Source organism: Cydia strobilella, chromosome 19, assembly GCF_947568885.1.
Source record: "Cydia strobilella chromosome 19, ilCydStro3.1, whole genome shotgun sequence".
Classification (NCBI taxonomy): domain Eukaryota; kingdom Metazoa; phylum Arthropoda; class Insecta; order Lepidoptera; family Tortricidae; genus Cydia; species Cydia strobilella.
In genome coordinates this window covers 14,459,109-14,486,291 of record NC_086059.1, presented here as the reverse complement: position 1 = coordinate 14,486,291, position 27,183 = coordinate 14,459,109, and the positions used below count along the sequence as shown (strand labels likewise).

Genomic DNA, 27,183 nt, shown 5'->3' with positions numbered 1-27,183 from the left:
CGGGACAACCTGATTAAATTGTCAAATTAATTGTATGGTGTGAAAGCATACATGAAACTGGCTCATCGATCCCACTTGATTTGATTGTAAGATTGTGACCTATCAAATCAGGAAGGGGGGCGGCAAAATTCCAATATTTCACGCTAGTTTGCGTGGTACGGAACACTTTTTATTAATTAAGTGAGCCCGAATGTCACTAATAATTACTAAATTAGTAACTAAGTTTTAGGCGTGTGGACGCTAGATGAGATGTATGGCAATTTTATCCCCAGAAATCTTTCTCTAAGAAATGCTCCTAGCAAATGGTGCTATATTTTTGCGGAAACTAATTTTCTTGCCCAGTAGCATTGACCCATTTATTTTTAATATCGGCATCTTGTGGTAACCTACAATAATTAATAATAAAGAAATAGAAAATATAAAACGTTTATTCATGGCACATTGCATGCATTGTACGCATAAGTGCATTAAGTACCTAGTCTAATTATATTAACGATGAAAATATGATAGGTGTAAAAAACAAAAACTTATATAAAGGAATACGAAGGTTTGAAAGGTTGCCATGAAATGACCCCGACTTAACTTAGTGCTTGATGACCAGAGCTGCCATATTTACTAAGACATTGATTATCCCAAATAATAATTAGAAACGTGTCTAAAATAATAATTTATTACCGAACTACCAAACATCAAACTTGAAATATCGTAACTTTAACTTTATCGATATAAATATCGACATTGCGCAGCATCTGAGTAGCGAAGTTATTTGACATTTAGGATAGCGAATATTCCAGATAAACGTAAAGAATAGTGACAAAGGATTGTGAACTCTAAGTTCTAACTGATAAAATATAGATTTACTTAACGAACATTCGTAAATAATGCAATAGAAACAGATTTTTCGTATTTATCGGATTATATTTAAATAAATAACCACCGGTGATAGGAAATACCTCCACGTGAAAGATTTTTTAAACCGCTGTGATTTCTGCAGCTTAATACTGCACAATACGGCATTTTAAATTTAATTATCAATTTTTGTTAGACGAGCGTACGTACGACGTGAATGTCATTCGAGCATGAAGTTTACACAACAACTGAGCATAGTCTGTGCATAAAGTGAGTCGGTCGCTACTAACTGTCGGATAGACGGGAACGCCCACTTGCCATCTCCATCCTACTCCGTGCATATAAGGCAACAAATAACCCGACCAAATTACGTAGGTTGTTTTTGGTAGTATTTCGGTGTATGGTGGCGCCGCCTAATTACTGTTATTTGATGGACACTTCATACATAGAGATTTGGCTCCTTTATAATAGTCTCCATGGTATGTATAGTTGCTCTATGGTTTACTAAAAAGACTAGTGCTGCACTTTGGTGGCAAAACATTGCAGTAATATCCCCTCCCCTATTGACGCATTGGGAATTTACTAAGCTTATATTGCACTTTGTCTCTAGTATAAGATATATAAAAATCCATTCAATCAATCAAACTTTTATTGGTAAAATAGAAGTATTTTATCTTAATAATAACTTGATTTCCATTTTTTGATTTCCATTAATAATAACTTGAGTTTTACTATTATTGTAATTATTAAAACTGATGTATGGATGGAGTGAGCACTCTAAGCTGACTTATGTTTCTATGAGTATCATGTGATGTGAATTACAATAGTACGAGTACATTGTGCAACGAGGGGGGTAAGTGAAAGGACAAAGGACCTACTTACAAACTATGGATAGTATAGAAAGGATGCCAATCTCTTATGGCAGAATTGTTGCAAAAGTGACCGCTTTCAGCTTTAAATAATAGTTTCTAATCTCTCCGGTGGCGCTAGGTAGGCTCTGAGACCAAAGAGTATTGTAATATATAGGAAACTCTATGACATGAACCATAGAGGTATAATAATGTAGAAATGAAATGGGGGAGGGGCAGCAACTAACCCGACCAAATTGCGTAGGTTGTTTCTGGTATGTTGTCAGGAATGTTAAAACGTGTTTTTAATTTTGTCGCATTGCGTATGTTCTGTCCCTCACGGTCGCACGGGTGCACATCTATATAAAATACTAGGTGTATGGTCTAGGTACTTCAGTGTATGGTGGCGCCGCCTATTTACTGTTTTTTACGGTTACTTTTTGATACATGAAGATTCATTTCCTTACCTCTACCTTCCATATTACAAACCCTTGAGATGACACACAACCTTTGGAAACAAATCAAATTATTTTTAACAAACATTTTGATTTGTGTTTTCTAAGTAGTCACACTACCTACTTTAAATAAAATTATAAATAGAAATAGATGTCATACCATAAGTATATTAAGAGTCCGCAGCAAGCTCGGCCGAATTTCACCTTCCCATACAAACGGAGTTTTGTTCTCATTTTAAAACTATATACGTGTTGGATTTACTAAAGATACTTATTCAATGAAAACTAGGTATAGCGAACATGATCAGTGAAGCGGTTTTTGAGTTATCGCAAAACAGACGCTGTCTATCTCTAGAGATGATTATTATGAGTGATAGATCACTCATATAGAGGAACAAAAAAGCGTTTCGTTGTCGTTGTCGTAGCGCAAACGACTGTCATCTTGGCTAGGCCCCCAGGTCAACCAGGTCAGCCAGGGACCTTTCATTAATTTCGGAAATCCATTTAATTTGTTGTGGTGAGAAACAAGAACGACTTACCTAATATGTAACTACGTATTACGACGTTAGAAACTTCATCCCTGTGAGCTAGGCAATTCTCTTTAAAATAGCTGTAACGTACCGTTGTATTTCCCTGAATTGAAAGAAGCTGCAGACTAAGAGATCCTAAGGCGAGAGAAAAGAAAAGGGACCCTCACCCTTTTACTGGGAAAAGTGGGAAACCATCGCGGAACTATTTATAACATAATGAACCGCGCGGGGCTTTCAGTGGCAGAACGTTACCTAATTATTCTTTCGGCTATCTAATACATTGCCTTACATATTGCATTATTCATAAGTAAGACATTTTGTTTATTAGTTATTAATGGACTAATAGTACAAGCCTGTACTGTACCATTACTTTGTAAGTTTGTACTCGTAAATATTTTTAAAACTCCAATAATACCTGGTCGACTGCAAATTTTGGTTTTACCGTAATTGCTCTTATAAATACTACAGGCGTTTTTTTGTGCGTATGTGATTGTGAAGTCTCTAGTAAATGTACTAATAGCTGGTAAATCTCCATTTTTCTCTCAACATTAACCTCAAAAATATATTTATTATCAGAATTGTTTCAGCCGTTGTCATCTGCTTTAAATATGTATAGTAGTAAGTTAAGTAGAGATGACTAGCATTATGAATAGTGTATGTTATATTTTATTATTGTATCAAATCTACTGCGGATGGTGTACCGAGACAAACCTTACTGGTTTAACGGTACTTTTGTAATTAAGTTGTATATTATGTGTATTTATCTGAATAAATAAAAAAAATACGATTGCTGTATAGATTAGGTAGGATACTGACTGTACAAACGGGCTAACGGGCAAACATGTAACATTACCTACAATCCTATATTATTGGTACCTCAATAAGCCTTTATATACACATACTTACCGCATTACCAATCGAAATGCAACAGCTCTCTTCTCCGCTCGACGAATTGTATATGTAGCTTACTTATATGTACATACAGTCGCCATCAGATATGTCGGAGCGGCCAAGGTACTTAAAAATATCGGAACATACACTTTAATCTCTCGATAACAGTGGCTTTATTGACTTTGACGACCGGTCTGGCCTAGTGGGTAGTGAGTAGTGACCCTGCCTGTGAAGCCGATGGTCCTGGGTTCGAGTCCCGGTAAGGGCATTTATTTGTGTGATGAGCACAGATATTTGTTCCTGCGTCATGGGTGTTTTCTATGTATTTAAGTATTTATATATTATATATATGGTTGTTGAGTACCCATAACACAAGCCTCCATGGGCTTACCGTGGGACTTTAGTCAACCTGTGAAAGAATGTCCTAATATTTATTTATTCATTTGTGAACTCCTTGGCCACTAGTTATTTCATTAGTGTTGCTGTTGGTAACTACTAGAGACTCCGAACACGCTAACTAGGTATGCCCCGACTAGGCAGTGACAATGTGTATGTACCAACATCGGACTAATAGCATAATGCTAATAGCAGCATAGAGCACGAGTCACCACACATCCACACCACACATTACACACATACGTGCCATTTTACATGTAAGTTACTAAATGCTGCTTGTATTTTACACCATTTTGTATTTTAATAGCCCAGTTACACCCCCAAAGCCATTGTTGATACGAGTATCTTTAATTTGCACTATTAGGTACTGATCGTAATTGTAGGTAAAACTGAAATGCCGCATCCATACTAAATGAGTACGGGAGCGCTTATGTGTGGTGACCTCGATTGTCTTATGTGCTCCGTGTAGTAGGTAGTTGAGGTGGTCTGTGCATACAGGAGTACCCACCATGCACGCTCCACGTACATACAGGAGTACCGTACCCACCAATCCCACCGTGCATGCTCCACGTACAAACAGGAGTACCTACCATGCACGCTCCACGTACATACAGGAGTACCTACCATGCATGCTCCACGTAACAGGAGTACCCACCATGCATGCTTCACGTACAACTTGACATAAAAACGAGAGTGCTCGGACTCTACTAACAACAACATACTTAATTAACCGTTACAAACCTCCTATATACAAGTCTGGATTGAAAACTGACCCTGGTAACTACAGGCCTATCTCTGTGCTACCGGTGTTGTCTAAAATCCTTGAAAAAATATTGTACACACGATTAAAAAACTACTTTGACTCCACCGATTTTCTGTTTAAAGGCCAATACGGATTTAGACCCCAAAGTAACGCACTCACAGCAACTGTCGATCTCATTACCAAAATAAAACATAACATAGACCATAAAAATATAGTTCTTGGCATTTTTATAGATCTCCAAAAAGCTTTTGACACTGTAAGTCACAACTTACTCCTTAAAAATTAGAAGTCATTGGCATAACCGGAACAGCTCTGCGAATGTTTGAATCCTATCTCACAAACAGGCTACAAGTAGTTAAAATGGAAAATTCTAATTCTAATTACACTAGCGAACCACTTCCCGTAACTTGTGGCATCCCGCAGGGCTCGATTCTGGATCCCCTACTATTTTTAGCTTATATTAACAATGTGCATGAACTGGATCTAAATGGGTGGCCATCACTCTTTACGCCGATGACACCTGTCTATTCTACTTTGGTTCATTTATACATGATATAATTGCTAGAGCTCAACATGATCTAGAATCTAGATATCCTTTTGGAATGGCTGCAATGTTTCCAAAACTTGCTATGTAATCTTTTACGCCAAAAACAAACCCATTCCTACACACGCGCCTCTAACAATAAATGACATCTCCTTAAAACAAAAAACTCATGAAAAATATCTCGGCTTTTACATGGATACACACCTAACCTGGAACTTTCATATAGATCACATAAAAAAGAAACTGGTAATCCTGCGAGGTTCTCTTCATAACACTATTAAGTATATACCCAAAAACCAAAAAGTTACTATCTACAATGCTCTTGTAAAACCACACCTGCTATATCTTATTGAAATTTGGGGTAGTGCTGCAAAGATAAGATTAGCTGAACTACAAATTCTACAGAATAAAATAATTAAAATGCTGTTTAATTATCACTATTAAAATTAAAATTAATGAGTATTAAACAACTATTTATCTACAACAGTTGCATTTTTATACGTAAAACTTTAAATAAAAAAATACACACGAACTTGTCGTTTAAAAACAGAAAAGAATCTTCCGAACCTCTGTAATCGGCATAGCCGCCGTGCTAGTTTTCTTATCTTGCCGAAGATTCGTACTAACTACGGCAAATCCATGATCTTTTTTGAGGGTGCGCGTGCGCGCATGTACAACAACCTACCCACATATATTAAACATCTCGACACGTTTAACTCGTATAAAAAGCAACTTGCTAAACATGTCATTGAAAATACACCTATAATATAACACTGCAAAACGAGTTGAACGTGTAGTTATATATATGTAACTTATATAATTCAGTTATACCTAGTAAAATATGCATATTATTTTTGTTATGTTGCGACAACGAAAATAGATGTAAATATTGTATTTTCTAAATATGTTCTCATGTCAGTGATGTATTATCTTTATGAGAATAAGTGTCTTTAAACCTTAAACCGTTTGTAGATTTTATCTTGTTACAATAAGGTCTACGAATGGCCACAGTTCACTGTCGGCGATGGCACATACATATTCTTTTTTCAGGAATCACAAGACCGATTATAAATTACTTTTTTGCAATCATTCTTTTCTTTCATTCTCACCTGTGTGACAAAGATAATATACATTTATCTTTACGGATCAGATGTTTTTTTTTGTAATTTTGACACGACCTACCTCGTGTACTACATTCACAGACATGCCTCTACAGTAACCAACTTTACACCGCATTTAATGTTTTTTTTTGGTCATGAGTGTCATTACTTTGCAAGATAAATGTACATAGACGAGGGTAAATGAAAACAAATTAATGTGAGGATTTGCTTTTTATTTTCAACTCCTGCCGTTCCGCTATAGGATCTATTTCAATATTCACCTAACTATTCAATCAAATTGCATACAAAATGCTGGCATACATTTGTTCTTGACTGTTCTAAACGCTCGGCATCGCTCGCCCGAGCCGCGGCCGTCCTCGCTGTGGAGGAGCCCGTTTTCGTATATGTACTTATATAGTCCATTTGTTTCTGTCCATTGCGCCGGTGCCACCCGGCGGACGCAATTATAATACTTATACACAATACTCGAATATCTCAATATTCACTTCAAGTCACAAACAATGTGTCACAACGCAAGTACGTCACCGTCTACGTTTTAACTATTTACAAATACAATAAATAGGAATAGAAAATAAATGCTTACAAAAATATAGTTAGAGCACGGGGCGTACTGTGGCTAATTTAGTGTGTGCCGGGCGTCGCCGGCGTGACTAGAGGGTGTCACCGCTGCGGCGGCGCGTCGGGCGGGACCAGCCCCAGCTCCGTGAGCACCTGCGTGACGCGCGGCACCAAGCGGTCGGCCCAGCGCCACAACGCGGCGTCGCGCACCGGCTCCGCGCGCAGCTCCTGGCACGACTTGCTCAGCGCCGTCACGCAGTCTGCGCGGTAGTGCTGCAGGCGCGCCTGCTTCGTGTCCAGCGCGTACGACGAGCACGCGCCGCCCAGGCACGCCAGCGGGAAGTGGTTGTGCAGCGCCAGCACGCGCCCCGTCTCGTGGAACGCCTTCACGTACTGGCCGGGCTTGGTGAAGTTCCGCGTGCGGTACACGTGCTGCAGCATGTGCATGTAGCGCGGCGCGCCCGGCTCCCAACCGTGCTGCAGCTGGTCCAGGTAGTACACGTTGGACGCGTGGAACGACGACCGCGGCGGCTTGCCGGCCGCCGGGGCGGCCAGCGGCATCACGCGCTTTAACAGCGAGCTCCAGTCGGGGTCCTGCAGCGGCACAATCACCTCGTCTATGTCCAGCAGCGCCAGCCAACGGTACTGGTACATGTGTCGGTACAGACAGTCGTTGTACGGCACCAGTTCCATCTGCCGCTTGTGCGTCGTCTTCTTCTTCAGATACATGTGCTGCAGGCCCGGCAGGTTGGGCTGCCCGCCCGGCAGCGTGATCGGCGTGCTCTCCACTATACCCCGCGCGCGGTAGTACGCGAGAACCTTGCTGATGTTGGGGTGGACTTGGAGCTCGTAGAAGAACACCTTGTCGGCGCCGAGCAGCCGCACGAGCTCGATCCACTCGACGAGGCGCACGGACAGGTCCTCGTGCTGGAAGTCGAGCCCCTTGACGCAGACGGCGAACTCCTTCTGCGCGTGGTCGGGCGGCTCGTCGAAGTGCACGCGCAGGCAGTTGGTGGCGCGGTCGCACGGCTTCTCCACCAACGACACGGCAGCGGGCCGCAGAGCGCGCACGTCCGCCGGCAGCACGCAAGCTAATAAGTACGGCTGCAGAACACCGTCGCGGTAGTTGCCCCACTTGCTGTTCCACACGTATTTGTATTCGAGGACGCGTACAACTACAGGTTCGGGTCGTTCTTCGAACCAGAGCTGGCAGTGGGTGGGCAGCGTCGGTTTGATGCGGTCGTGCACGGCCAACAATCTCACGGCAGGGCCGATGCGCGAGGCATTTCGAGCGTCAAGATAAGCGCCGTACAGATGGAACACGCCCTGACTCGAGCGCAACGTCTGCCAGTACGTGTTGTGAAACTCGAGGTCGAACACGGAGGGAAACGGCGCGCAGTCCTTCGATTTGTAGAACTTGTTCTTGTCGTTGCGGTGCTTGTACCAGTAGGTGAGCGGGAGCGAGGGCAGCTGGCGCTCGGCGTCGGCGCGCAGCCGGTCCTCAGTGAGGTGCGCGTCGGCGGCGGGCGTGGCGGAGGGTGCGGGCGTGGAGACGGCGGGGTCGGACTGCAGCAGTTGCCGCGCAGGCGCGTGCTGCGGCGCCGGCGCCGGCGCGCGCAGGCGCGGCAGCCACACCACGCACAGCGCGCCCCAGCACACCAGCAGCAGCAGCGCGCGCGCGCCGCGCCAGCCCGCCAGCCGCGTCGGGACCCCGCCCGGACACCGCATCACCTGGAACGCACAACATGATCACGTAAATATGGTTTTTACTTCGATAGATTTCGGGTAAATGGTTAAGTAAATTGTTATTCTTATTTATGTTTGACCGGCCAACTATATCATGTAGAGCATTGAACATGTGCGTGTACAGACGCGCATGTCTGTATATGTACATGCTACGCCCCTAGGACGCGTGTAATAAGGCTAGCGTACGAAGAAGTCGAATGGAATGCTCTCAGTATGGGTGGATCCGATGGATCGCAACATAATTGTATTGATGAAATGTCGTGTAGCATAATGAATTCTAACGACGGTATCGTTTAGCATTTAGCATAAATAATCCCTAATAACGTATACATGAAATGAACATGCGGTCACGGCCGCTTACATCGATCTGCCTACACAAATTACGAATACTTTGAGCGACGAGGTACCGAAATGTTCTTCCAACCGCGCCCGACGATTCCGGCCGGCACCAGCACACCGGATCCGACGTCGTCATATTTGTCGTTTATCACTAGCGGAAGACAGGCACCCTCAGGATCGAGGTCCCGTGACAACAATCGCGGCAGCGCGGTGGTCGAGGATCACGGTTCTTATAGGATCGTTCATACACGTTGGTGTTCATATTAATGTCAACGTCATTGTCAAGTGTCAGGAGTAGTAGAAAGAAGATTTTAGTAAAGAGTAAGTAAATATTCTTTATCTCTCTTTTGTACCGATTCATGGCAATAATTTAGGATCCTTCATGTAAAACTTGGCAGGCGACTTAGCGTGGTCAGAATCGATTCCCTGTTTTTTGAATTTTTAACAAAATAGTAAAACGACAATATGAGGATACTTAGGTTTTAAATGGTCTAATGTGTCGTGCGCCGTGTATATTTCACAAACATACACGACGCACGACTTGCGCACGACACTGTATTTATGCATGTATTACTCTTACATGTATTTAACTAAAACACGGAGCTTGACGTGATAAATGAGCTGAATGTAATCCGGCCAGTCGGTCAGTGAACGGGATGAGATTATTGTTAATTATTGTGATTACCAGCGGCGGCTGCTGCTGGTACACATGTAAAACCATCGGCCGAGAAAGGCCGTGTGCGGCGTGAGAACTATATATCTCTTCACACTTCAAAAGGCACATCAGGGTTTACTGCGTGATGAATACTAGTTAAAACATCTGTCTTAGAAAGATAAACGCAAGCGTTAAGCGTCTGTTTAGTGTATCATTGTAAAACAGCAACCTCTTCCTATTACAGTCAGTCCAAGCCCCGAGCTAGCTCTCCAGAGTATTGGCGACTGAGTATGGAACGACAAAAAAAGCAGTTCTCGAGCTCTTTTAAACCCCGAGTTGCAACCAAAACTCCGATCACTTGTATCACTGCTAAATCAGTGTAGATCGAGTTACTTACATAAACTCTAGTCAGTTATACTTGATCATCTTTTCAACACGCAATATAAAAATATGCTATTAGCGCAGTTTTGAGGTGTTGAGGATAATACATAGTAGAATAGAATATAGTTTTGAGGATAATACGAATGACAGAACTTCGTAAACATCCTGGGTTTACAACGTTATTCAGACGACAAAGATTGACGCACAAAAGGGACGATAATATAGCTGTTATGTTTAAGCCATCTAAATTTAACTGGCCCTGATCTCTGTTCTCCGCTGTTTTTGCCTTTAGTTTTTGCTTGCAGCTCGCTTCTTGCTGCGCCCGCGGCGCTAACGGCGCGGCCCCCGGCGCAGGCGAGGAGAGGAATGCAACGGTAACTGATCACCACTGCCCACAGCGCTATCATATCGACACATTGACCGCTCGTCAATCTTATCACGACGAGATAAGGTCTATCTGTGGCCAGTTATGTGTTCACTTGCTTAAGTATATCGACATTGACCATTCCTCAATCTTATCACGACGGCATAAGGTTGACAAATGGTTAGTTATGTGTTGCAGTTAGTGCGTGACGCGTTTCGCTGACGCGGGGTCAGTATTAATTGGATCATTCATAGATCGGGTTAGTATAAGGCTTTCAATCAAACATATTAAGGTCACTCAGTGCACGGATAAATTCAAAATGCAACCTACAATCATTGGCGCTCAGATTCGGCGCATTACTCGGCGGCATTATTTGTTGTATGTAGTACCCTAATAGTTTTGATAGCTATAAGCAAAGAGGATATAATAGGATAGAGCGGTACCATCATATAACAAACGAAACTTTTTGGACCCGGGTATGTCCATAAACTACGTCCGGACCCGGGTATGTCCTTAAACTATGTCCAAAAGAGAGGTATGGGCACTGCGAATGACATCTCGCTTTGTGTGGTAGGGCACAGGACAGCGGATGTCATTCCAGATCTAGAGCAGAGCCCAACTGGGGAAGTACCTCCACCTTACAGAAAACCGCAGCCAAATAACACTAGACCCTACTCATAGTGTTGTGTTCCTGTTCTATTCCTGCCGGTGAGTAAGGTTGCCAGAGCTCGAGGGAGAGGAGTGTTAGGGTCGGCAACGCGCATGTAACTCCTCTGGAGTTGCAGGCGTACATAGGCTACGGAGACTGCTTAACATCAGGCGGGCCGTATGCTTGTTTACCACCGACGTAGTATAAAATAAAAAAAAGAAACCGTCAACGCCATCTATTCGAAAGTAGGCCAAAGGTAGTGGCGCCATCTGATCGAAAATCAATTTTTTTGATTTTCGAGGCACGTTTTTTCCTTAGACTGTATCCATCTATTACGAAGTTATATTATTAGGGTTCGATTCCTAGTGTGTCTACCTACACAAGTATTCTTTGTGTGATGGTAAATGGTAATCATAATTAAGCATCAATACACAGGCCCTGCTCAGTAGCCTTGATGTCAGAGTTATCCTGATGATCAGTGCTCGGATCGGAAGCTCGATGGCACGTCGCAAGACGTGCGATGCATGCGCGTACCTGATGCCCATGCGCAATTGCGCATCTTAAACCACTACTGATTGATACTAATGGTGATGATAAAAACCTCCGCAACACTGACGCGTTTGGCGGACAGTCTACTACGACACGAGAGCTACCGTAAGCTCTCCTCACACAAGATAAGGTAGTTTTGCCGAGACCAGGGGAAGCCCAGATGACAATCGAACATCGACAAACGAAAAGAAGAAGAAGAAAATAACTTTATTTTGCATGAAATATGGTACAAAAGGTGGTCAGACAATAAACATGTACCGAGATAACAGATGCTCCGAATACCTACGATTATGTAGTCACGTGACTATTTCCATACATTGTTTCAGTTACGAATGTTACAATTGGCGTTGTCTATCGACGATTCTCATGTTGTGTATGTAAACCTCACAATACCGATATTGTGAGCTACCAGGCGTGAGGCCTAGCCAAGATGAGATCCCCGATGTCATGAGAAGGCTCAAATTAAGTTACTATAAATAAAAGGTCAATGAAATGGAGCGAGCAATGCTCAGAGTTTCTTTACGAAATTAAGCAAATTAGAAAAAAATTGGCGTATATGATGATGATTTATTTATTGATTTTGATGGTTTTTTATTTTTTATTTATTCTACGCTATCTGTTAACTCTGCCATTTCATGTGATGTTGAATAAAAATGTTCTATTCTATTCTATTTTTATTAAAGATGGCGAAAGAGGCATCATAATCATAATGCGATTTAAATACAACAGATGTCTGCTAGTGCCAAGGTAAGAAGATTCTCGAGTGAACTACCGAAAGAAATGTGGCACAGTCCGAAAGCTCCCGAAAAAGTAGACCAACCGTGTGGTCAAAAATCTGAGAAAGCCGTTCACAACACCTATCATTGTTGAGGCCTTTGGACGTCTTGCATCAGATGATGTTGCCTTGATTGATGCAACTTTTTCCTTGTTAATTCCTGTCTAAAGCGCTACGAGTTGTTACATTGTCGCTATTGTCTCCGTGTCACACTCGCGAGCAACAATAGACGAGGAAACTAAGTTGCGTGGCAGTGACTGAGATCTTGAACTGATTGTCACAGCAAGGGCAACATAGCAGAGGACGTGGAATCCACTATTTCTAAGATTTCCGTCTTAATTTAACTAGGTATTCACATTAGATTAGATCCGAGGCATCACATCACAAGTTTTAACAATTGGCGGTTCTAAAAATCTGTCCTATACGATCCTCATTTTGTAGGTTCGGATAATTGTTAATCTTCAATTGTTTCGATAGGTACCTATAATTGATGCGGAAAATCGCTTAGTGTGTGGATAGAAACAGACTAAGGTCAAGTCCAGCTTTATATATGTAATTAGAGAATTAAAAAAATCTACCTACTTTCAATGCGCTTTGACTGCCTACTACGCCTATGCTTCCTCATGGCTCAGCTACGGGATAATTCTATGGGGAAACAGTACTGACATAAATGATCTATTTGTCCTTCAAAAAAAATGCATACGAATACTCGCCAACACTACAGACTCCGACGAATGTAGACCCTACTTTATTAAATACAAAATTTTGACATTAACATCAATGTACATTTTAGAAATCTGCAAATTTGTCAGGAAACACCCGGAATTCTTTCCAAAAATTGCCGACCGTCCTCGACGTTTTGAAAGTAGATTTAAGAATAACCTGGCGCCACCGACAAGTTCTGTACTAAAGCTACATAAATCAAGCCCAAACATGATGGCCATCAAAATTTATAATAAAATCAGCGACGACATTAAATTGCAGACATCAGAAACGCTATTCAATAAGCAGTTAAAGGACTTTTTAATTAATAAGTGTTATTATAGGCTTAAAGATTTTTTGGAAGATGAAATGTAATTCTTTTGTAGTTTAGTGTATTTATTGGACGTGTCTCATTTTACAATTTTTAATTTAAGCTTGAAATTGACATTATATAGGTATCGATATTTTTGACATCAACTTACAATCGTTTTAAGCATGTATATTATTATTGTATATTTAATTTTAATTTTATAAATTTTGGTAAAATAAAATCAGTTATGGACTTTAGAAATAACTATATATTATATAATACAACTATGAAATTATTAAAAGTTAAATAAGACACTGTCAAATATATTGTACATATATAAATTAATCTTTAGATTTAAGATAATTGCCTTGCCCTACCAGGGCCCATGTGAAACTATTATATGTGTAACACCTGTGTACCATGGATGCAATAAATAAATATGAATATGAATAAGTGGAGTATGAGAAACATAGTTCATTTTGCTCGGGGCAAAAGAAACCGTATGAGGAAAGGTCTTTTATAAGTATTTTTAAGTTAATTGTATTTATGCATTAGTTTTATTTTCTTTTTATTATCTTTAAGTATCTCTACTGTTTATTTTCCCTACAAATGTCTCTTACCCCATAGTTTATCTTACCCCTGCACCTAACCAGAAATATTGGATATTTTTAGATGTTACTTCAGATACCTTCTTCATGATGAGTCAGTCAGGCCTTGATTCTACGTAAGGACGTTATCTGTTGGTATTTAAACCTGTTCTTTACTATATTATTCACAATTTTGCTGATTACGAAACTCATTAGCCTTGAGGACCTAAGTAACTCAAGCAAGCGTAATGATAGTAATGATGATGGCGTGCGATTTGGTAAACATATTGAAACAAAGGAGTCGTCTTGATTGAATTGATCATAAAGAGAATCGATAATTACGTGCATGTGTGCGCGAATGGACTAACCCACATGGGCACCGGAAGATAAGTGAAGCGCGAAAATACTACAACGTGAGCCATAGTACCATTCAATTGGGCACCAAATATAATGACCACCAAAAAATACTTTGGTACCCTAAATAAAGAAATCTCTTTCACCAAAAAATTTGCTAAGTTATTATTTTGGTGATCATTCATTATTTCTGGTGGTAAAAATGATTTTTGGTGTTAAATTTTACTAAATCTGGTGATCTGTTAAATACATGCCATTTAATTGCATGCACTGCATGTGCATGACATCCTACATTATCCTATACATTTAAACGAACAATTCTTGTGTATAAGTATCAGGTGATCCGCCTGCTCTTTTGCCTCCTATATCATAAATAAATATATATTTCGGGGATGTCGGAAACGGTTCTAACGATTTCGATGAAATTTGCTATATGGGTGTTTTCGGCGGCGGAAAATCGATCTAGGTCTTCTCTGAGAGAACGCGCATTTTTGAGTTTCTATGTTTTCCGGCCAAAGCTCGGTCTCCCTGATATTTTTATACTATAACAGTCCATGTTTACTGTTATAGAATATTTTTTTGTACTCATTACGTAGTGAGTATATACAAGCGGTACATCTTCCCGAACCTGTTCCACCAGTCTGGTTGGCCAGTCGATATAGGGCTTTACAAGCTCCGTCTAGAACGCAGGTTGTGTATGGTCGGGCAGACGGAAGTCGCATTATGCATGCGCGCGCACCGCGCAGGCGCAGGGCCGCCGGCCGGCTGGGCGCGCGCTGCGGGTCGACGCCCGCGAACCTGTTCCCTTCCACCCGTCGGTCGGCCCTCCCGCTCCCGCTCCCGCCAGAACTCGGCTCGATACTCTTGATAGGGCTCTGTGTTGCATATTGCTTTCAATCTGGAGGTCGCGGGTTCAAAGTGTTCAAACCCCGACTTTTTGGGAATTTATATGTATACGAAATATCATTTGATATTTAACAGTCGATTTTCAATGAAGGAAAACGTCGTGAGGAAATCGGAGTGAGGGTCGCGACCACATCATGAGGTCGTTATTTTGTGCACCAAGGCTCTCCATTCTGCACGATTTTCCGCCGTTCTGATAATAGAGGCGCCTGTGTAGATCCCCGGCAGGCCTTCTTCACAGTGTCTACCCAGCGGGTTGGTGGATGTCCACTATCCCGTCCTCCATCCACCATGCCAACCATAATGCGCTTTTCAAGGTTGTCATATATTATAGAGTTAGAAATGATGTCATTTATAACTTACATATATTGGGTAATCGTTATATTAAAATTATTTTGAATCTACCCTTAATTTACCATATAAAATTATTCCTCTTGTTGGTATACTTGGTATACACATTGTTGATTATATTACCTTAGTGATATATCTTTCAAAATTATACCATATGTTGTTGATATATCGAATGAAAATATGTAGCGATCATTACACAATACACACCCATTGAAATTGTAATTGTGTTACACAGTAGTTGTTTCATCATAAGTCTTTATGAATATTTCGCGCATCACAGGACTTAAAACATAGCCGATATTAGGTACTAACTATCCTATTCCTAGGAAACCACTTTCAGCCACAAATATTGGCACTGGAGGCCTTGGCCACTTTGTCTTTCGTATGACACCTATTTCTGTTTATAATTTTTCCTAAGGCTTGTTTGACTTCCGTGCCCCGTGCAACATTCGCGCGTTGTCACGGCAGAAGTAATTATCATAACACTGTTGCGATTGCGCCTAACCAAACACCTCGCGTTTCTATAAACATTACCCGCGTATCGGCTCTTGCGCAGGTTACACAACGGAGATGCGCCAAAGGTCGCCTTTCTCCGCGTGGCGTGTCACCACCACACACAGCCACGGAGATCAAGTGGTGTGTGTCACCATCACCACCACACACACGAACAGATGGCGTGAGCGAAAGAGGTCAGTTCAAAATGTCGTTACGCTAATAATCGTGATCAATCAATATAATAGGCATGCGACCTATTTTAAACAATTTTTCGAGCATTAGGTTCTTCTTGAATTCGTCCCTGTCTTTACTAGTGGGAGATTAATTTTAATACTATTGCCCGACTAGTGCTGATTATGTGGTGCTTTGATTCGGCTACGAAAATGCATTGTCTGCATAATGCCTATTGAAAAAGCGTGATATAATAGTCAAATCAATCCAGATAGGACACCGAGCCCAGCAGTGGGACTGTGGGACATTTAAACTATTTAAAGGTATTATCTAGGTAATATCTGATAACATCGAGCAAAATACCTGCTAGTTGCCAGGGGAACATTTTCGCAAACATACATTTAATACATTTTTGACAGCGGAGTCTTAGTAATAGGTTCCCATTTTTACCCTTTGGGTACGGAACCCTTAAAAATTGTTTCAGTGAAATTCCGCAACATGGCGCGTGGTCATATATTCCTGGTCTAGTGGTAAAGCTTTAGTAATATAGCAATTGTGGATTTGTGGCTGTAAAGAGTTTGTGCGTCCATTAATATAATAAAAAAATGTGTTATGTAAAAATTCAGTTTCCTTTTAACAAAGTCAATATAAGTTATATAAGGAGTAGAATATTAAAAGATTTCTAATAAATATGGAAAATATGGACAGTTTAAGTACCTTGAATGTTGCAAAAGTTTTTTGTCACCGGCCACACCTTTGTTTACATTAATTCCGTGAGAATAAAATTCAAACTATAGTCAAAATTTCTCATTAATTATACAGTTAAAGGAAAGGATTCTTATTATGGTGCTCCGGTTGTTCGAGTTAGAGGCGCGGCATCGCTTAGAAGCGGCAATTAACTTAATTAGAAACGGATTCGACTCACTCGAGATTCGTGGAACCGAACGTGGAAAGCAACAGCGTAGCCGATTTACATTCACTACACTTACTAAAGTAAATAACCATGGGATCTGTAAATAAAGTCCGTCTAAGCTAACTCTGCACCGACAGTGACGTGACAAAGCGTGGAAGAGCTAGTATCAATAGTATCATCATCATCCTCAGCGTTTGTCCCGTACTGTGACGGGGTCCGCTTTACTGCTTTTTAGGGTTCCGTACCCAAAGGGTAAAAACGGGACCCTGTTACTAAGACTCCGCTGTCCGTGTGTCCGTCTGTCTGTCACCAGGCTGTATCTCATGAACCGTGACAGCTAGACAGTTGAAATTTTCACAGATGATGTATTTCTATTGCCGCTATAACAACAAATACTAAAAACAATAATATAAATATTTAAGTGGGGCTCCCATACAACAAATGTGATTTTTTTTGCTGTTTTTTTCCGTAATGGTACGGAACTCTTCGTGCGCGAGTCCGACTCGCACTTGGCCAGTTTTTTTTTCCTTCCACTTCGCTCTATCCTGGACATCTTCTTCAGCTTCTTAGCCTACTTATAATAAACGTTATATTTTCATAGAAATTACATGTTGATGGTGTCACTTTAACACTGTCACACTGTAACACTGTCAGAGTTTATAACTCTGTGCTCGGCTCATTATTGACAATTCCTTATCATATAAAAATGAATCACATTTCTCTGAACTCATCAGCAGCCATGGCGGATGCAAGGACGATGGACTCTGTTGGCTATTGATAGGTATGGTATGAACGAGTACGTTCATTGCATATTGTATCGGTGTGCTTTTCGTAATCAGCTTGACATAATAACTACAAAGTTTCGTCAAGTTCTTGATACGCTAAAAGCTTTTCGTTAAAATGCGAAATTTCGTGTTAGCATGTCTCATTTTCGGTGACCAACATTTTTTAAAGTAGTTTTAGGCTTTTGAACTCAGCCTGCTGGTTAATCAACAGTGCACATAATTATATTAGTAGGTAAGGGCAATGAGGATATAATAAGATAGAGCGGTAATGTCATAGTAAATTTTGTAACCACTGTAAATTCACTGCCATCTATCGACTTACTTTAAAACTAAAAATGAAGATTCATAAAAATACGTTAAAATGTATTTAAATATGGATAAATGTTTTTTTTATTTGCATTAATTATTTTTATATGATTTTGACCCATGTTCTTTCACTGGTATGCGTAAAAATTATAAATAACAAACGAAACAGTCAACGCCCTCTATACGAGAGTAGGCCAAAACTAGTGGCGCCATCTGATCGAGAATCAAATTTTCGTGATTTTCGAGGCACGTTTTTTCCTTAGACTGTATCCATCTATTACGGAGTTATATCTATCTTTGGTACGGGGTTTCATTAAGTACCACAAAACTTATATTACTCAATTCGGAAACTTGGAATTGTTTTTATTCAAGTCTGATAACGTTAATTAAAGGATGCAGACGATTTCCTGGCGAAAACAGTTGTTTAACCTGTCTTAACAGTTGTTTAACGCATTGCCATTGAGTTCGCCTGATAACGTATCTTTACTCTGCGTAGTCTATTATCTTGGGTATCTGCAGTATCTTTATTGTATCTGAGCAAACATAAGCAGAATATTTGTCGGAGTGCCAACATTTGTTAAATATTTTTCCGTAACAATAATTATAAATTATAACATCACGTACTTAATATCTAACTAAAAATATTTGCTGATATGTTATCTTGCACCTAGAGATAAACGATCCTAAAATATGGAGATGGAGAAAGAATCTTCGAGTGCCAATCTTGGTATGTGCTGCTTATCAATGTCCGTATCGTGTGGATATAATATGGAGTTAGAGACGATAAATAAAACGTTAAACCCAAGATCACTTTACTATCAAGTCTTTGACCTGTTACGAGTTGGAGTTTGAATTCACGACTTCCAATTTTAAAACCAAACTTTTTACCGTCGGGCAGGCCACCAAATTTGCATCATATGAGGTATATCTAAGAGTAGATGTTTGTGTAAGAAAAGTGTGTTTCCCTGTTTGCAGCATATAAGTACCGTATGTTGTCTCGGCAGATCGTGTCGGGGCGGCGCGGCGCGCGGCGGAGCGTGCGCGCGCATCCGGCAGCCGGCTGCACACTGCTTTAATGACTGTTTTCATAACAAGAGAGCGTGTCGCCAGTCGCCACCACGCACCTTCCGACGCTGCGAGACAGTAGCCCTTGACGTAAAACGATTTCTAACCTTCCAGAGTGAAATCCGCAAGAGATAAGATCCCTAAACTCTGTATTATGAGGTCGGAGGAGCTGTAGGGGTGATGCCCACCCATCCTCCACGCTCCTGCACTAAAGTGATTGAAGTTTGTCCTCGTATTAATTTTGTCAGTCATGCGTGAATAGAATACCGCGCATGATAACATTTAACGCAACTGAAACATAACATAATTAATTAATTATATATAATTCGCACTTTTACATTTGGACGTTGGAATTTGTCTTCAAAAACAGTGCTGTTCCACCATGTGACAGTCGATACAGTGTTTTATATTTGCGTTATAATACGGTTAACAATTGAATGCGTTATACATCGGCTGTTATGCATGATGGGCTGGGACAGTACATCTCGCGCTCACTGAAATTGGAATTTTAAATTCGAATAGCCCTGGGAGTGGCGTAGGGCGTGGGTCACGTGGGTGTGACATTGTTTAGAGTAGCTTCCCGTCGTAACAGTTCGGGCGGTGCAGCGGGCCAACTGTGTCAGTGGGACGGTTTGCCAAGCCATGGCCCGCTGCCCAATGCCCGACGCATCCACGAGATGGGTAAACACGTTTGGGACAAGATAATTATAAACAGATTCGAGACAAAATTTATAGCAAGCTTTTGAGAGAAGGGATGGATGCTGGAGCTGTCAACGGTTTAAAGTTTATCGTTCGTTGATTATGCGTGGTGCAACATAGGGTGGGTTTGACATACATGATAAAACATCAAAATACGATTACTTTGAGTTGGTGGTTTGTCTTGTTATCTGTAGGTAGTATTGTTCATATCATTACGATATCTTGCCTTACCAAAGAAAAATATCATACATAGGTTCCGCGCGTGAACCTCATTGGTTTTGAACCGAGTTTGAACTCACGACCTCCCGATTTGAAAGCCAGACACGCTTCACTTAGCTTCAGTTTTAAAATAGAGCAAAGCAACATTATTCGTGTAGTATGTCGTCACTGTGTCCTTTCTAACTCGCGTTGCATTGGCGGCGTGAAAGGATTGAGATTGCGTGTATGGCTATGGCGGTATATACTGTGATGTAAGACTAAAGGGAAGTTTTTCTGTGTTGCATCGTATTGTCTGCGATGTTTGATTGTGAGATAGCTAAGCGTAGAGAAACCTATTTGGTTTGGTAAAGGGCAAGCTTTCACTGCAAACGTGTTTGAGCAAACCAAGAAACTGTATACTATTGGGATTTGCACACACCAGCAGCTCTTGAGGAGCAGAAATATTACCTTGAAGTCGTCGCACTTACAATTAGTCCTTTTTATTAGGGTGATGATGATGATGCCTTGTTATGCCCCAACAGGGATATAAGGTTTTCAGAATTACCTGTAAAAAAGAAAAGTAAAGAGTAAGTAAGAAGCTTAATTAAGTAAGTAGTTTAAAAGTTGCTTTACAGTTTTTGTTTTCAATGAAATATACTTTAAAGGCTAAGGAATTTTTAAAAGAACGGTTTAAGATTTTTATGGGCGAATAACCTTGTTAAAAGTTTGCTAGACATTCACTTTCTTTATAAGCTTCAAGCGGCAATCATTCAAGCACAAGCTACCACTAATGCAATTCTATTTACGTCTCAAATTGATTTGTACTTAAATTTTAACTGCCAAGGATACTCGATATTTAGAAGATGAATCTAACTACATCACACTTGGAAAGCGCTTGAAGAGGGCTTGGAGAGTAAGATCTAGGAGATGTATGTATGAATAACATTTGGAGATCGCAGTAATCCCTACCCTACCGCGCGTTGACGGTTAAATGACAAAGTTAGGAGCGTGACGTGACTCATCTATTTAATGTTATGTCATAACTACTACCTAATGGAGATTTCTAGAAACTATTCCCTGGTAGTTGTGATGGTCACTTTTGTCTTAGCTGTCTTGATGGCAGAAGATATATGATATTCTTAGTCCATTTGTCATTGTTAATTGTTAAACCAAACTTTTGCGATTAGAGAAGATTTCGGTGGAAGTAATATTATAACTTGGCATTGGCACCTTTGTTATCTGCGATCTGATCTGCTTATGTTTATCGAAAGAGTAAGTATGTGTACCTTAGTGATGCTAGTCGTAGTAGCCACCGTCTATACCTAAGTCAGCGATTCAATATAGGATAGGAAGTATTGATGAATCATAAGAGGGACAACATACTAGAGCGGTTGAGTAACAAACACATCCGACAGTAGTCCGCAAGTGGAGTAACCTTGACGCGCGACTGCGCCCGCGGCTTCCGTCGCGTCACAGACGTCACGCGTCATGACGTCACACCGGTCATTACCGAGGCCTTCATCAACGAGCCTTCGACGCCGAAATACGCTGGTACTGCGTCTGCGTTTATATTAGCTTAATAGCTCCTGCCTGATTTGTCTTTACCTTGAGGGATATTCAGATGAAATTTCAACGTGATTTGTTATTCCCCCCCCCCCCCCGCTTAAGAATACTCTAAAAGGACCAAGCGAAAAATGAGTCTAAATAGGGAACGCGTATTAATCGTAATAATATGTGGCTTTCCATCAGAGAAGGGTCCTTACAAGCTTGATGATCATGTGCAATAACGAGCTTTCTATAGGAATTTGGAATTTTAGATATAAGGTCCTTATTGAGACTGAGTGAGTATAACTGCATTCCCGTTACCAGGGAGGCTTTGGGATTATACTGAACAACTTTTACTAATGGACCAACCCCGAAATCGCGAAAAAAATTTGGCTGGTCCATTTTCTATGGGAGGGTAAATTTTTTTCTTCGCGATTTCGTAGCTGGTCCCATAGTAAAAGTTGCTCAGTATAATCCCAAAACCTCCCTGGCAACGGGAATGCACTTATTTTTTAGCTACCCTGTATATGAAAACAAGCGACAGGAACTATGTATCATATGCAGGCATTACGCGATAAAAGGTATTAAATGGGTTCTACTTTATTCGTACCTAATGTGTTACCTAGTCTTTAGTGTCTCCACTTCTTTTTTTTCTTCATAGTCTTCCTTGCTTACTTGGACTTTGGACTTCATTAATGGGTTTTTATTTCAGAAAAAAAAAATCAAATTTTTAGTTCACGTATCATCAAATTGGTCCAAGTCATCATTAGTGTCATTTATTTAATCGTTTTGGTATAAAGTAGACTAGACGGTTAAATTTATAATTCAAATACAATATTATTCCAATGATACGAAAGACACCGTTTGCTCCTCGCATGCGCGGATGTCTTGCGCACGAACACCACAAGACCATAACTAGGAGCATTAGCATAATATGCATCATCATAAGCCAACCTATTATGAACCTTAATGCAACGAGATTAGATCTATTAAAGGTCAGTGCGATTGTAAGATCCGCGGAGATGCGCGCGCGCATAATGCGCGGAAAGGTTGCGGGCGAAAGGTTAAATAGAATAAATGGCAGAGAAGTTATTCAAACATGTTCCTTTACTAACATCATTTGTACACCACGGAAATTCCTATGAGGAAGTCAAAAAAATTGTGTATTGCCTAACTTATTGTACTTAGGTATCAGATATGAAACTCAATTGGTTCTACAACTATACAGGTTTCTCCTGTACTAACAGCAACACTCTTAACTGAGCCTCGGAGGTAGCGTTGCATTTGCATTATGGGAAAAAATGGCACGAGTTTAGTCGTCAGCTCTGCAACAAGTCGCTAAACGAGCTTTATTGATAAGGCAGTAACAGCGTCTGGTTTGTTTCGACCCGTTTCTTTTTGACTACGTTACCCCTAAATACTTCTTCTGCTGACTGTGTTTCAGGATCCAACAGCAAAACTATCAGGAATAACAAATCCCACCAAAAACATTGTCATGTAAAATGTTGCGAAGACGAAACCATAAGCCTTATGTCGTCTTGGTAACATTTTACACGTGTATGTTTTTGGTTGTATTTCACTTCTTTTTGTAAGTTGCTTATGACAATCTTTTATGCAATCTGCTTTTTATTTTTTACTGATTCCCCATACAAACTTCAACCCCCAAATATTTTTTCGAATTCCGTAGATTCATTTCCAATGTGCTCGATAGTCGTGTGAGGCACGAAATCTGTTTTTTTTGTTCTTTGTGTACTATCTTACATACCAAATTTCAGCTTCCTATAGGACTTCAGGAAGTACTTACTCCAAAGGTTTTGATGATCATCAGTGAGTGAGTGAGTCAGTGACAAAATCGCGCGGGGTTTTTTAGATATGAATAAAATCTAAAATATAAGAGCTATGCAATTAAATTTTTTTATGCTTAATACCTAAGTCCCTGTTGACATCATATCTCGAAAATTTTGTTTAACTGGTATAAGGTATAATCCAAACCCAATGAGGGTTCAAAAAATCGACGAAGCGTTTTGAGAAAATGTAGGTAGTGCCCTTGCGCTTCGCTTTGCTCGTCTTGGCGGTGGCACTACCGTGCCTCCAGATTGGAATCTAAACCTGCTTATAGGTAATTGTCTATCAGCTGAACAGCGATGGTTCCGGCGCACACGTGGCCTTGATTTTTTCACGGCTCATGTTCCGCGGCAATTATTAAACCGTAGTGATTACCACAGAGAGTAGGCAAGTAGACCGAGCACTCGAGCGAGGAAAGCTGTACCCACTAACTTGACGTTCTTGACAACCACACTTGTATAGGATAGACAGGGTTTAATGACTAACACAGCGTTCTTCGTTGGCGAACAACACGCGAACGCGAAGCAAAGAGATACGGCGCGGGGTGAATCAATCCTTTGATACCTATAGAAGTGTTCTACGTGGGCGATCTCGTTGCGAACGCGAACGCCGTGGGCCCGCTGCGCTGCGCCGCCGCTTCGCTTCGCGTTCGCGAGTTGTCGCTTACGTAAGACGCAGAGGGTAGAGGCGCCGTAAAGAAATTGTTTTTGTTCTTTGGAATTTGGAATTATGGTTATACGGAAAATTATGCTAAATATGTTATAACCATTGTGATTGGCACGACAAATGTAAGCAGCCAGATTTTGTTTATTTAGCTTTACCAAAACAGCTTTTGGTACGTTAAATCATTAAATCATTTATTTATTTGCAAGAACGATCTTATGAGAATTTCTTGCTCCGAATGTACACGACGAACAGAGGCTGCAATAATAACGGTTCGCAGATAATAATAATAAAAAACATAAATCATAATACCTCTTTAATAAAATGATTTGATTTGTTCCCTAGTTATATTTGCAGATACAATACAACTTAAGAGGATATATTAGCTGAGCCCCTTCTCAGATTTGAGAATTTTAGGTAAATATCTCAGTCGCGCTGACTGGGACAGCTCCTAAAATTAGTGCGATAAGGACAAGTGCAGCTTAGGCGAAAAATACTGCGTAAAAATCTCAGAAATCAGAAATCGAGGTTACGTTCTCGACATTTTCCTCCCCCAAAACTTAACCAGGCGTAACAAAATTTTGGGAACGGAATGAGAAAGAAATTATCTGTGTCTGACCGTTTTGATTTTTGCGTTTATTGTTGCCGATTTTGTATGCATCTGATTACGGCGCATTTATTTGGCCGTTTTTAGCGCTATTTGAAGTAACCTAGTTCAAGAATATCAAAAAAAAAGCAAAACGTACAGACACAGATACTGGTAGTATGGAACTGATATTAAAATTAAAACCATAGAGTAACTTATACTAGAGCGGTACTGTCGTAGTAAATTTTGTAACCCCAGTAAATTCACTGCCATCTGTCGACACACTAAAACTAAAAATTAAGATTTATAAAAATACGATAAAATGTATTTAAATATAGATAAATGATTTTTTTTAAATGCATTAATTATTTTTATGATTTAGACCCATGTTCTTTCACTGATATGCGTTAAAATTGTTAAATAACAAACGAAACAGTCAACGCCATCTATACGACAGTGGGCCAAAACTAGTGGCGCCCTCTGAACGAGAATCAAATTTTCTTGATTTTCGAGGCACTTTTTTCCTTAGACTGTAAACATTTATTACGGAGTTATATCTATCTTTGTTAAAACAATACTCATCTAGAGCCAAAATCCAGAGAGGAAAATGTCGAGAACGTTTGTATGAAAAAATTGCCACTAATGTATCCTCTTAATAGCGCTGTTGGCAAAATACCACGACAACTGAATTCAAGGTTCTGCAAATAAATCACATCCCGCTTTATTCGCATCAGCCAATAGAAAGGTCAACATAGGGTATAGGTTAGACGAAGTCATACTCGTAGCAAAACGTACGAGCACTTAACTTTTATATTAAGTAGTACTTAGTATTCTGCCAGTGACTTGGTCATCCAAGATGCGTGAGCACCGAGCCACGTCGCTCAAGGCTGTGCATCAGTACCTGCTCGTAACGTTGTTCCATTTAATTACGATGATGCTTGTTTTTCCGAACCGAAGCTATGTTTACGGGAACAAAAAGTACAATTGGTCAATTACAAACCGCTCAGAGGGTATCATTTGAGTGTTCGGTTCGGACCGAGCGAGGCATTAAATCAAATTCAATCTGCTGCCGCTCATGTGAATGCCGGCATATACATATAACATACCTATAAAAGCGAGTAAAGTAAGCCTGTGTATTTAAGACTTAGGCTTACTTTACTTTACTTTACTTTATGCTTATTTAATGAAAATTAAACAATGACAACTATATATGAAATAATGATAATCTGGCTTCAGAATACATCAAACACACATCAAACATTTATTCAGCAAGTAGGCCACAGGGGCACTTTTACATGTAAATTTTTACAAGCAATAAAATTAACCAAAAATTACAAAAAACAATTACAAATATGGAATCAATAAAATATTAGATACTTTGTCAGAGATGTATCCAGTCTAAATGTCGAATTACACAAAAAAAACTAATAAAAAATATACAAACAACAGACAAGTACTAAAATTGTTTAGAGATGTAAAAGTCTCTAGGTGTCAAGAGATAAAATATATATAATAAAAAAAACGATCATCAAATTATCCTTAGAGATGATTGAGATGAACGATAAGTACCACAATGTTTAGAATATAAAATTCATTCTGATAGATATAATACCGGTCATTACAGCAAAATCATATGAATTAGTATAACTTATAATTATTATTACATGTGCGCATGCGCAGATTCTCTAGTTGGTTTTGAGATGGATGCTGCAGCGGCCGTGTGGCCCGTGTGTCGTGTCGTGGGACCGGCGCGCGCGCAGGCGGCTTCATTGAACTTTGCATTTCTATTGGAAAGCGGACGCTCATTGGCAAATCATATATTATATATGATATATATGTCACCGTAAAATTGTAAACACTCGTCAGTTTAAAATCTCGCTAGTAAAATTATAAACTGACGGTGGGTAGATTACAAACTAACCTAGCCTATGTTCGATTTCTAACGGGTGCACAATCTTACGGTGTATTATACAATATGCAAGTACACAAGAGTGACATGAAAATGTTTCTGTAAACTTATCAAACTTATGTATGATTAGCCATCGTAGGTATAGGTAAGTACAATTAGATTAACTACCTAATTAGGTAGATTTACACGCATTTATACGAGTATTGATCGCTTCACGCCTACTGTAATTGCTAACATTAGTTAAGCTGCTTATCAGAAGAAGTTATTAGGCAAGGGGACGGCCGTTGCTCCATACAATATACTTCGTCTTCGTCTTTATTTTCCTCTCTGGATATTAACATTATTAAAAACATTTTGATACAGTTTGTTGTATCAGCTGCGAT

The 27,183-nt window shown here is 40.3% G+C and overlaps 1 protein-coding gene across 2 annotated transcripts in view; it reads right to left on the bottom strand.

The window, feature by feature from the left end:
- Positions 1–6,592: 6,592 nt before the first annotated feature.
- LOC134749921 (uncharacterized) overlaps positions 6,593–27,183 on the bottom strand; it is a 34,009-nt gene continuing 13,418 nt past the window's right edge. The window contains exons 1-2 of one of the 2 annotated variants that reach the window (XM_063684940.1): positions 9,109–9,245; positions 6,593–8,686 (exon numbers count right to left, since the gene is read on the bottom strand). In XM_063684940.1, the coding sequence (XP_063541010.1) occupies positions 7,058–8,683 (1,626 nt within the window). In that variant the 5' untranslated portion in view covers positions 8,684–8,686; positions 9,109–9,245 and the 3' untranslated portion in view covers positions 6,593–7,057. Of the gene's footprint in view, positions 8,687–9,108; positions 9,246–27,183 lie in introns of those variants that run through there. The other variant, XM_063684939.1, reaches the window with a different exon arrangement.